Source organism: Botrytis deweyae (genome assembly GCF_014898535.1).
Source record: "Botrytis deweyae strain B1 chromosome Unknown BDEW_034, whole genome shotgun sequence".
Lineage (NCBI taxonomy): Eukaryota > Fungi > Ascomycota > Leotiomycetes > Helotiales > Sclerotiniaceae > Botrytis > Botrytis deweyae.
Genome location: NW_024066241.1, coordinates 371,533 through 384,373, shown reverse-complemented (window position 1 = coordinate 384,373; position 12,841 = coordinate 371,533). Strand labels below are relative to the sequence as shown.

Genomic DNA, 12,841 nt, shown 5'->3' with positions numbered 1-12,841 from the left:
TTAAAAGATAATTAAAATCTGTTTTCAGAATTCAATAAATTCATTAAAATAAACCCTAGCTTTTTATAAAATATTTATCAATTTCCTATTATATATTGAATTTAAAGTAATGACCAAATTCCCTTATTTCGCGGATCACCACTATCCTGTTTTCGAAAATTACTATAGCTTCCATTCAATCTCTTTAACCCTAAGTTTTAGGGTTAACTGTACAGATCGATCAATATAAGGAATATCGAAAAAGTAAGATCAGATATGAATAATTCAATTGAATCTCTATCGAACCCTTTTTTCAGATTTTCAAAAAGCCCAAAATTAAAGCATAGAGGAATAGTAACCAAATAATGACTTTTTGGAAAGGTCACCACCCCTTTTAGGGTAGTGGTCACCACTGGTGCTGATCACCAAAAAAATCCTTAGAATAATAGTTAGAAAACTCATTCTCAATATGAACTTCGAATTGTGAACGGTGGGTGACCCAAATCTCGTCGCCATCTGCCCCGCTTTCTTCGATATTGAAATATTATCTTCTTGATCCTCCGATACCCTTTCCATTATTTGCCAACCTTCCTGCTTGCTATACGCGCTCCCATATCCTATCCACCGGATGCCAAACCTCGCCGTCGCTCATATATTTTGATACACACCACCTCTTCTCTATCGCAAACCCATAATCAATACCTGCCAGACGTTAAAATATCTTCGAAACCACTCAAAGTCTACCTCAATCCTATTATCAATATCCGCCCATCCTCGTTATCTCTTCCATACCACCGAATTCGACCTCCACTCTTATCAGACCGCCGCCCATACTGCGCGCAATTTGTGATCTATCCCCACGAATCTTTGCTGAGCTATTATTATTATTATCATCAAGAAAATGGATCTCCCGATCTCGATCTGCGAGATTAAAGTTGAGCGGGACTCTGCGGAGCAACTATGCGACAGCAGAATTGCTGAGGAAAACTTGGTTAAAGTTGAGGTGAATCACCACATGGAACTCGATAATAAGAAAGGATACCAAGGAAATATATTGAAGACCTTCAAGCTCTATGAATCATCAGGGGAAAATCTGCGATGGTGGGATGCGGAGTATGGTACTTACGTTCAGTCAGAGGAGTACCATTCTCAGGAACCTATGAGTGGTGGGGCGGCATTCAAAGCCAAACCAGAGAAAAAGCTCGTTACCCTTCTCTTAACTGCAGTTGTGAAAGTATTTTTCTTCTATACTTTCACAACGAGATATAAAGCACTATCTGCAATGATTCGAGGATCCATATTCCGGGAGTTGGTGAATGGCATTGGTGGTGATAGTGTATGCGACAAGTTGATCAAAAGACAATCGACGTTAATACGTTGTTGGTTCCATGAGGGTGCCGAGTATTTCATGAACCATTTGTGGAAGCATGGCACGGATGGATCGAAATTAAGCGCAGCACAGACCACCACATTTTTATCGCGCGCATTCAACAATTCGATTTCTTTTCAAAGTTCCTGGGCTAAAACTCTCATTCAAGTATATATCAAGGCATGGGGAAGCTCGCAGCATTTGGACCAGAAGAAACGTCGGCAGATGATTGATGAAGCACTCCGAAAAGCTCTCGATGAGGCAGGGAATCCAGATCCTTTACTCGTACCTCTTTCTGTCAACTTTGGACACAATAAGCGCGCTTACGGCACATCGAGCTGCAAAGGGGTTATTCTATCGAGGATAGTTACATTTTTATTCGTATCTGGAGAGACATGGGCGCGTGGAGCATTTCTTTGATTTTTATTTGGTATTTGAAAGGATGGATATCGCTTGGTGGGCTTATGAATTTTATTAATATCTGATATTTGAGAGGAGAGATATGATTGGAGGCTTCAATTTTTTTATTCGCGATGAACATCACACTACGCATATCTAGGTACAAGGACCGCAACATTGTTTATTTTTTATTTTTTATTTTTTCTTCATTCGATTTTTAGCAGGCAGGAGGATTTATCGATTTCACATTCATCAAAATATTATTATTATTATTAGCAATATCTCTTCTGTTTCCTCGACACGTTTTCCTTGCAACTAGTCATTCAACCTCTTCTCATAGATAGAATCAATCTCATACATATTTCACTGGCTGGAAGTGTTTACTTTCTAAAATCACATCATCCGTGATTCGAAAATATGAGGAAATATTTCAAATATGATTTCATTTTAAAGTTCGATCGTCATTTGTCGAAAGTCTTGTCATTTGCGTTGTCGGAATGGGACTTGATGACACCAGACCATCGTCAGCTTGGGACTCTATGTCCGATCTATCCATGGATAGAGGTGGGACATTCGAAGCTACACGTTCTCGAAGTTTGACCAATCTATCATTGATATTCATCAGAGACGCTAATCGCCCAACATTTCGTGTGATTTGAATATCAGTCTCCAGCTCTTTGGTTCGTAAATATGCTATATTTGCAACTGGTTTGATCAGCATTAATACCAATATAAAACTTTCAATTACATACCATTATGTTGTTCTACCTCAAGTATTTCCCTCAACTCTCCTTTTGTCTTGGTAACTTCCTCATTCTTCTTCTTCCACGTACGCAACTCCGAACCCTCCTCTTCATATTTCTCGAAAAAACGTCTCCTCGCCAATTGTTCCTTGACCAAAGAATCATTCGCTTCGAATACCCCTTGATTAACTAAGGCTCTAGTGGCATTTTGCCAGCCCTGTTTCGATATACTCCCTGCTCTAGTTTCTAGAGCGACAGGGCCACCCAGAGTACCATTCAATCCACCATGTTCACTATAAGAGCTGGCGAGGATCGAAACAATATGCTCTGCGCAACGGACATCTGATAATCTTGTAATGTTCATGATGGACATATTTCTCAACAAGTATTGGCAATCTCGAAACTTCATCATCATTATTGTTTCAAAGAGGCTTGATGACGTTAGTCAAGTAATAAGATTTCATATCATGTACTCACTATGGAATTACTGGACCACCAGTCTCATGTCTTTCGTGCTGATAAGCTCTCTTTGCCTCTTTTCCAGTATAGCCAACATATACAACTGTCCAAGGTAATGGCCTAGTCCTACTTTCTTCATCATCCGGGACATGATTCAGTCGAGCCCGGATAGATCTGCAGAATTCTCCTATCTGCTCTCTGGCACCCGATGTACTAGCGAATCTACGTGGATGGAGACCTTTCTTCCAGTTACATTTGCCGCTTGTACCCGAAGCCCAGCTTTTGTACTTAAAATGATCAATTTCAAAAGCTAAAGTATCGGCGGATTCCCATTCCAAAGAACCTTCGTACCATCTACCTATGTATTGTTCCATCTCTGATATACAATCCAGAATCTGAATCTTTGTTGCTGCTTGACCAGTCGGAGAACAATGAACCAATGCATAAATGACTGGGCGTTCGGCATCTTGATCCCTACCAACTAAATTCACTTGATGATTTCGTGGTAATCGTGCGTCAGGGTCACCCCAAAGATTATGCAATGAACAGGTTATGGCAGCTCGTAAAACAGTTGGACTCATTGAAAAGATTATATTCAATATCTTCCCCAGCCCAGTAGGTCGATCCATCGAGTTTGAAGGACTCTTATTCCACGATCTTCTTTCATTGATCTCGAAAATCTTCAAGGCCAAGTCCATCAATCCTCTGTCCATTGATTGAAGCATTGTACCAGATAGAACGGGTAAGCCTGATTTGTATAAATCTGAGCCTGGTTCCACAGAGTACAAGTCTGGCCTAAGTACTGGACGTTGGGCAAATGATAGAGTTAACATATGATCCATATTTGAATATATTCTTCTAGATAGCTACAAATTAAAATCATGAATATGTAGGAATCTTTGATGGTATGAAGTGAGTCGTGGAGAATTTGAGCGTTCCCCATACATTTAACCAAACGTTCCTTCCCCTTTTGCCAGAGAAATCTGGGGAACTTTAAAAAAACCTCAATCATGTTATCAAAATCGTGGATGATCATTCATAATCACCATATATCAGTTTTTCTCAATATAAATAGGTATATATTGATGAAATATGGCTGGAATGTTTCGATATGAGAGGAGGAGCGCTCTGGAAGATTGTCAAAAAATTGCAGCAACACGAATTAATATTGCGAATGAATTCATACCAGAGTACCAAGCACTACGAATACCTTCTGATCAATCATTGACCGAAGAAGATTTACAGAGATGGGTGCAAGATTCAAGAGAGAAGCTTACGATGATAGAAGAACAACATCATAATCAATTGTCTGATCTACGGAAGTATGACACCATGAATAAATTATTTATGGAAGCTTCAGCTGCATACAACAACTCGGACGCTGCAATACTGGCAAATTCTACATTGGAACGAATCAATGAAGATACTCTAGATCTGATACATGACGAACTTGAAGAATCATTGAGGGAAATAGTTAGTATTGGAGGTTTACCTCTGGTTCAGCAGATATTACAATCAATCGCGGATTCGACTGAAGCAACACCAAATCTCTCTCCGCCAGCTATCCCTTCTAAGATTGTAGAAGCATGCAGAAATAATTTCGGACCTATCAACAAAATTGAGTGGTCGATTGACGAAGTGGCAAGTTTAATCGAATCAGCTCATGAACGAATCTGTACATTAGAGGATGAAGCACGTGTAAATATCACTTCAACGCGATCTCAGCCACTGATGCAAGACATGGAACGACTTAGGGAGGCACATAGGCAGTCCACGATTATCAGTTCACCTATTCCTCCGAAAAGAAAGGCAATTCAGCAATCAGTTTCATCACATCCAGTCGGATCAGAACGGGAAGCCTCCAAGGGCGAGGATGTCATTGAGCTTGAAAATAAATTGGAAAATCTAAATACCCAATTATCCAACATCTTATCAGAGCATGAAGAACTAGAGTTGATATATTCAAAGGAAACGTCTCAGACATATTATCTAAAATACCAATTGGCATTTAACAGGATTTTCGATATACAAATCACACAGGGAGCAGCAGATGAATATCAATCCGAGATCAAAAAGAGACTGGATGACATCGAATCCGATATTGTGACATTCCACCTCCCTCGATACAATATCATCACATTGGCAGACAATTTCGAACAAATACCACTCAGACCAAAACAACCCCCTTCTATCGAATACCTCTTGTTATTGTCAATGTACTTATCTCAACCAAATGCAGACCAGGAACATGTCAATCAACATATTATTTGGCTATCTACTCACATATCATCAGTGATTAACCTCTTCTCGACCCAAGCAAATAGCATTCTTCTTGTTTACTTGGAAAATGTCATTCGCTTCCATTTGCCAACTGGAATAGCACTGATGGCATTAGAAATGACTGTTGCTAAGTTAGCTTACAGAAGTGATGATGTTAGAGATATGGGACTGTGGTCAATCCTTGAGAACGTGTTGTTATTGTCAATCCCAACCACGTTCAACAAGCTGGATATTGTTAAGAGAGCTTGCTTGTGGTATTTCGTCGCTTCAGGCCAACCTGGCAGTGAACTGGATACTCATTTCTCAAGACATAAGTTATCAAAAGAATGTATCAAGGAGATTCGTGGAAATACTCACTTGAGAGATTTTACGAGTCTTTTATGTATTTCCACAATCGCAAGACACATTCAACACAGCAACAACCATGAACTTTTTACCATCACTTGTGGAGAAGATAAATTGGTCATTGTGAAGACAAAAGCAGGAACGAACGAGTCAGTATCAGAGGAGTATGTGTGGACGAAAGAGAAGGGAGTTGTCACATTGTCTAAGAATGGATTGCGTTTCAAAATGGAGGGAGATACAACGGATATGATAATTTTCGTGCAGGCAGATGGAAATGAATCCGAATTTTGGTTCAAAATTGAGGCTGACAATATTGAACTAGCGGAATACTTTGATAGATACTATTCTGATGCTATAATGAAGTCGGCCGAGACATTTGTGGCGAAATGTGATGAAGAAGCTAAGGATGGAAGAATTATTCGGTGTTGATATTCTGAGAATTTGATGGATTGTAGCTAGAGTACAAGATTAAGTATTTGTTGCATGTTGCTAGAGTTTAAGAGATATCGGAGGTCATTTCTCGTATTTCCGAAAAAAATCCAATAGTTGAAGAAATTCAATCACTTTTGGTTGCTATTGGATTTCCAAGTAGTCGTTGCACTCCAGTACTCATTTGTGTATGGAGACGTGGAAACATGTCATTCTCATTCTTCGATGCTCTCGACGTTCACTTATGTTTTCCAATTAGAAGCCCAAGATATTGAAACGCCTTCTTGCAATCCTAGCACTCAGAAGAAATTGACAATCCCGAAATAGCCATTTGTTCAATTCGAGACGTATGAACTTGATCGTCGGAAGCCATGCGCAGGTCGCTATTCACAAAGCGGCAGAGAATCTCGACATTAAGGTTAAAATCCTACATGTCAATGATGCTAGTGGATATAAGTTCGATTCCTCGCAGCTTGAGCCGGCTCTTGATGAAGGGACAAGTGAGAATTTCCCCTCGGCGCAGAATCTATACTGACTAAATTGTGAAGTTGGTGTTGTTCTTATTTTATGAAATACATATACTGGGGGATTTGATACCATCCTCGAGGTGGCGTCCATGCTGGACAGTTATGAAGGTAGGACAGGCGTGGACACTCCCATTCACGTTGATGCAGCGAGTGGTGGGTTCGTCGCTCCATTTTCTGGCGTATCTCCGTCGAATTGATAAGCCATTATCCATTCGCATATCCAGACCCTGCAAACTTCAGCTTCAACCTAAGGGACCTCACTCTGGACGGAAAAACGGGCACACCGAAAATGCAATATTATTTTCAAAATTCTGTATTTAAATCAATCATCAATATTTTTGTTTTGAATTAAAATAAGTGATTTGAATCTAATAATTTATAATACATCTTCGATTTGTTTATTTTATTTTATTATTCAGAATTGTTATTCAATTTTGAAATAATAGTGTTTTGAAGAAAGTCTCGATTTTGGCGGGTTTGGTGTGCCCGTTTTTCCGTCCAGAGTGAGGGGACTTTCGCATCCCGCGAGTTGTATCAATTAATGCGTCCGGGCACAAGTTCCACATGATTTCAGCTACCGTTGGTTGGATTATTTGGCGCGATCTACAGGATATTCCCGATCGTATGAAGCACAGTTCTGCTTATTTACTTGATACAAGTGAGACTTTTACAATGAGCTACAGCCAGAGCAGTATTGACGTTGTTCTTTAGCACTATTACTTGGCTCGATTGGGCCAGGAGGGATTCAAATATTATATTCAGGCCAGCTTTGAACAGGCTCAATTATAAATCTATAAATATAAGAATACTATACTTATGTAAATGTATAATTATATAATACATAAAGTATATATTTACTTAGTTTAAATGTTACGATTAAGCTATATAGGGCTAAGCAGGCACGTGAGTTGATTCTCCGGATCTACTCGGGCCGACGCCAGCCTATATATAACAATAAAATATAGAGTTTTCGTAGTTAAGAAAGAATAATAAAAACTTAATTCATTGCTATTATCTACTCTATAGAGGTTGACGGCGTAAGTCATATAAGCCTCATTTTTAATAAAAGTTGCTATTTTACGAAACTTCAATACTGCTTTTACTAATTTTACTAGATATTCAGTTATCCCCCTAAAATATTGAATTTTGAACCCCCTTATTCAAATTTTCAACTCTTTTTCAATTTTTATAATTTTCAAGCTATTAAAACTTTCAAAGCTTTTTATAAATTCTAAATAAACTTAGAATAATATTTCTAAAAAGAAAAATATGAATTTCGATAAATTTGAATGATTTTATTAAAGATAGAATAAATTTATAATACTTTTATCATTTGAAGTTTACTATATAAATTTTCAATCAGTATAATGATACGATTACACTCAATTTAATAACGTATTTCCAAAAAAATAAGCGATTTTTTATACCTCATCAATTTTGAAATTTAACTTTAATCACTTCTGGATTTATCAATATATCTTCAAATTGAATAAACTCTTCAGATTAATTAATATTTCAATTAAAGGAATTGATATATAGTTTTATAGATATATTAAAGTAATGATTGTAGAGTTGAAAATGAGTAGAATATAAATTCGATTTTGAGATTGAAAATTAATATATTTCCAAGCTACTTTTGATCGTTTTCAAACTTTTGCTCCGAAATTTCCAATTTGATTAATATCGATTTGAAACAATCGAAAATCATGTAAGTAATACAATTCATTATTCTCTATTATTTGATCAAGTTTTCAATTGAATTGGATTACAATTGGTGAAGGTATTGTAGATTGAAATTGGAAAATCTAACGTTTAGGTGTTTTTGATGAAATACTGAAATTTAAGGTTTTGGAAACACGTTATTAAATTGAGTGTAGTTCAAATAATAAAAATGGGGAAAAGCTTGGTCGCTTTTTGGTGTGTTTTACAATACTTATGCCGTCAACCTCCGTAACCTTAAATTCCACAAATTAGGAGAACGCAGGGTTCAAGCTAGTCTTAAGCCGAGGGTAAAGTAATCATGCTTCTACCCTCGGTCTTACGAGAATGTCGGTTAACTACCAACCCTGTAGGTGTACCTAGGATCGCTTGAATCCCGGTGTGGGTTGTAACAACAAGACTGTAGATTTTATCCACTCAGTGCTGATGCTCGGAGTCTGAGGACTTTAATTTTTACCATAATCAATCTATTCAATGGCTGGCGTTGATTGCTATACCAAGCTGGACTGTCGTGTCCTTGCAGCAACATTCGAACTTTAAGAAATCCGAACACGAGGCACCACAAGTATAAAAGTAAAATAGGAGATGCTTGAAGGATTAAAGTTTTGCCCTCCTGGAATATATATAGCTTCTCATATTCGACTATCTTTTTTTTTCTATATCTAGTTTATACTACACTTCATTCATCTTCAATTTTCATCCACAACTCAATAAGAAACCATAACCTCAGTTCAGTATTCGCAGCATTCGCTCTCAAGCCGGCTTATTTTACTTTGAACTAGTATTGAACATCATCGCTCCACCAAGCCTTTACACAAAGCCAATCAAACGTTGAGCAAAAGCCCCTGCAACTACACTCTTATTCATTGAATTTTCAATCAAGCACACCTACCCTTTGCACTGTCAAAATGAGTCAAAAAATTACTGTCGATTACCTTGTCATTGGTGCGGGTGCTATGGGAATGGCTTTCGTTGATACCCTGTTTACCGATAAGCCTAACGCCACTTTCGCTATTGTCGACCGCTACAGCCGCCCAGGTGGTCACTGGACCAAGGCTTATCCCTTTGTACGCCTCCACCAGCCATCTACGGGTTACGGGGTCAATTCCAGAGCCCTTGGTGAGAACAAGATTGACATGGTTGGCTGGAACAGCGGTTTGGCCGAGCTCGCGACAGGCGACGAGATCTTGGCCTATTACACCCGGGTCCTAACGCAGCAGTTCCTACCATCCAACCGGGTCACCTACTACCCTTTGTGCGAATATACTAGTGACGGCGAGTTTCACTCCACCGTCACCGGGAAGAGGTATTCTGTCGGAAACGAAACTCGGATTGTCGATACCACCTTCTTGCGCCAAAAGGTCCCCTCTATGGGCCCGCCTAGCTATATTGTCGCAGACGATGTGAAACTTGTAACACCGAATGAGCTGGTTCACGTCTCTCGACCATTTGCTAACTACACTGTTGTTGGTGCTGGCAAGACTGCAATTGATGCCTGCCTCTGGATGCTAAGTATGGGCATTGACCCTTCAAAGATTACGTGGATTATGCCACGCGACTCGTGGTTTTATGATCGAAAGTACCTACAGCCCTTGGACTCGCCGCTCCAGATGCCACGTAAGTGGGCTGAATTACAGTTTGAAGCAGTCATGGCCGCTACATCTGTAGATGACATGTTTCAACGGCAAGATGCATCCGGGGCCCTATTGCGCTTGTCTAAGAACGAATGGCCTACCATGTTCCACTGCGCAACTATAACTTTGCCAGAACTTGAGCAGATTAGGAAGATCGAGCATATCGTTCGAATGGGTCGAGTGAAACATATCACCGCGGATCAGGTTACTCTGGAAGGCGGAAAATATACTCCTGTGCTCGATACGCTCTATATCAATTGTACGGTTGACGAGCCCATGGGAAGCGGATCGGCTCCCGTGTTCAACGGCAAACATATCACTCTCCAGCCTCTCCGCGCCTGTCAACAAGTATTTAGTGCCGCCCTTATTGCTCATGTTGAGGCTGAGTACGATAATGACGAAAAGAAGAATTCTCTCTGCGCCCCGGTACCGCACCCTAACAAGCCTATTGACTGGCTTAGAATCAGACTTCAGGAATATGAGAATAAGGTATCATGGGACGCAGACCCAAAGATGGTTACCTGGCTGAGCAAATCCCGCCTTAATTTGTACAGGGACCTTCAACCATCGCTGCCAGAGGATCGCGAGGGGCGGCGGCTCGCATTGCAAGCATTCGAGGAAAGGAGGGCAGCATATTTTAACAAGCTCCGAAAGCTTTATGACGATCATGAAACGGTAAATGTGAAGCTATAATAGTATATCGCTATTAAGAGCGAACTCACTTCGGGGGGTTAAGATTCGGGTGAAGCGTTCAATTTGCATTCTCTTAAAAGAACCTTTTTGGTGTATTAAATTGCAATGGATTTCGCCATTTTTGAAAACTCTCCTCGATTGCATTTGTTCATTTGAAACTCTTTTCTTCTTGTGTGAAAGAGAACTCGGCGGGTGTGTGTACATACCTTCGGTGGTGTATGATAGTGGAAGCAAAGAACTTCGAGCGTCGCTCGCATTGCATAGGTCAAGAACTTGTATAGGAAGGGATCCTTTAACAAACTATCAAAGCCTGCCCGGCTAGCTCAATCGGAGCGTGTACCCTTATTCATCACTATCATTGTAACAACATTATTGTTTCTTATAAGCAATTCCCCAGACTTCGACAGAAATGGAGATGTTTCATTAACGATAGAATTGCCATGCGCAAAAAGTCGCGGGCTTTTAAGGTTTCAGTGTGAGTATGATGATATGTTGCCTCCCCTCCTTTTCCCTCCCTCCCCTACACTCTAGCGTTATAATAAGCGAATTCTAGTATCTTAAATCCCTTCCATTTAGCTAGAAATAAGTGTACAATTCATCTCTCCTTTAATATACTTCCAATTCTTTTTCTTTTGGAGAAGAGATTCAATTGGTGAGTAATATTATGCTTTTTTAGAACATTGTTTAATGAACTAATAGTAGATAATAACCTTCAGATAATCAATTCTACAGCTTTAAATCTGACCTACTTTCGATACAATAGGGGAAAAAATTGGCTACAATTAACTTATCAATCCTTTTTAAGAGTCGATCACTATGTAAGTATAATGATATACTCTCACCCATTGCATTCTTGAGATGTACTGATTATTTCAATATCCTAAGTTGTACTACTAAATTTTTTCAAGCAGTCTGGTGGTCGACTAATTTCATTTATTTACTCCTTATTTTACGAAACTATACATCCTCCAAATAACCCCCCCTCCCAACCTTCCACATCACTCTCTTTGATGTCATCTTTCCATAAAGCTCCCACTCCTACTCCATTTATATTACAGCCCCTCAACCACTCTCCCCCACGATCAAGATCATCACAGTTCAATACCTCAACTCCACTCTCAACCAATATTCTCCACCATTCCTCGTTATCAGGAGTTCCCCAATATCTAGGTATTAACCCTTTTTCTCTCACATCTCTACATTCATTCCTTATGATTTTCACTTGCGCCTTTGTAGGCCCTTTGGATTTTGAAAATCGACCAATTGATTTAGAAATGTGACCAGACACATATAGTGAATTAGATGGATTTTGAGAAGACAGGAAATCGAAAAATCGAGCATCTTTAAAGATATATATGTTTTCATAGCCGCATATCAGTTCGAAGTCGGCATCGCCAGTTCCGACGATGGTTATGGGACCAGGAAATAGCTTTTCGGTGGTCGAGTTATAATAGGTAAGGAAACCTGCAGTTCGAAGAGGTTCAAGAAGGGAATAGAGGATGGGTATTCCATCGTGCCCAGAGGAGATACTTTTATAATCGATTGTTAAATGTAACGATAGCTGTGGATTTTCATTCCAAACTCCCACTTTCTTTTCTGGATTTCCTGCAGCTTTGTTCTGTTGTATCAAAATCTCTAGAAGTGGGTCTAAATAAAGACTCGAGAGTGTTCTTGCAGGATCAAGCTCTGAAGTTGCATGACCTACGAGGAGATCATTTTCGGAGGCTTTAATTTTTGGCGAAGACGTGAAATAGGAGAACAATGAGCCGAGAAAGCGAGAGGAGCTGTAGTAGGAAGGAATGAAACAATCCGCTTCGATTGCTATACAGCCGGCTGCAAGAGCAGTATATAGAGGGATTTTTTGATGTTCGTCGTTGTGAGACCAACAATTAATCGGGATTATTGATGTGGTGAAGTTTGGTTGCCAATAAGCATTAGGGGCGGGGATGGTTCCAGTGGCGATAATCTTTCGAATACCACATTCAGTATGCGACTGATTGTGTGGAAGAGGCGCCATATTTGATTCTTGGTTTGAGTGAAGAGGAAACTATTGGATTGCATGAGCATCAAAAGAAAGATTTCTAAGGCGGAATATAGAAAGGGGTATGTTACCTTTTGATAGATTGATGGATAAATGTGTAATAATTGTTCAAATCTGAATAAATGGATGATTGAAGATTAAACCGGTCGAAATCAATTCGAAAATTGTACAGTTGTCTTGCTCCTCAAAGTACTATCTAGGTATGGATTGGAAATTCTAAACGG

General features: G+C 39.5%; 5 protein-coding genes across 5 annotated transcripts; 3 read left to right on the top strand and 2 right to left on the bottom strand.

The window, feature by feature from the left end:
- Positions 1-880: 880 nt before the first annotated feature.
- Positions 881-1,768, top strand: EAE98_010247 (uncharacterized protein; the record flags this gene model as incomplete). Its single annotated transcript, XM_038957868.1, has 1 exon — positions 881-1,768. The coding sequence occupies one exon, from the start codon at positions 881-883 to the stop codon at positions 1,766-1,768; it is 888 nt and encodes a 295-aa protein (XP_038805880.1).
- A 421-nt stretch (positions 1,769-2,189) lies between these two features.
- On the bottom strand, positions 2,190-3,791 carry EAE98_010246 (uncharacterized protein; the record flags this gene model as incomplete). The annotated part of the gene is made up of 3 exons (XM_038957867.1): positions 2,190-2,452; positions 2,500-2,921; positions 2,968-3,791. The coding sequence occupies 3 exons, from the start codon at positions 3,789-3,791 to the stop codon at positions 2,190-2,192; spliced, it is 1,509 nt and encodes a 502-aa protein (XP_038805879.1).
- A 250-nt stretch (positions 3,792-4,041) lies between these two features.
- Positions 4,042-6,003, top strand: EAE98_010245 (uncharacterized protein; the record flags this gene model as incomplete). Its single annotated transcript, XM_038957866.1, has 1 exon — positions 4,042-6,003. The coding sequence occupies one exon, from the start codon at positions 4,042-4,044 to the stop codon at positions 6,001-6,003; it is 1,962 nt and encodes a 653-aa protein (XP_038805878.1).
- Positions 6,004-9,157: 3,154 nt separating this feature from the next.
- On the top strand, positions 9,158-10,576 carry EAE98_010244 (uncharacterized protein; the record flags this gene model as incomplete). The annotated part of the gene is made up of 1 exon (XM_038957865.1): positions 9,158-10,576. The coding sequence occupies one exon, from the start codon at positions 9,158-9,160 to the stop codon at positions 10,574-10,576; it is 1,419 nt and encodes a 472-aa protein (XP_038805877.1).
- A 949-nt stretch (positions 10,577-11,525) lies between these two features.
- Positions 11,526-12,593, bottom strand: EAE98_010243 (uncharacterized protein; the record flags this gene model as incomplete). The annotated part of the gene is made up of 1 exon (XM_038957864.1): positions 11,526-12,593. One exon carries the CDS (start codon positions 12,591-12,593, stop codon positions 11,526-11,528), a length of 1,068 nt encoding a protein of 355 aa, XP_038805876.1.
- Positions 12,594-12,841: the final 248 nt, after the last annotated feature.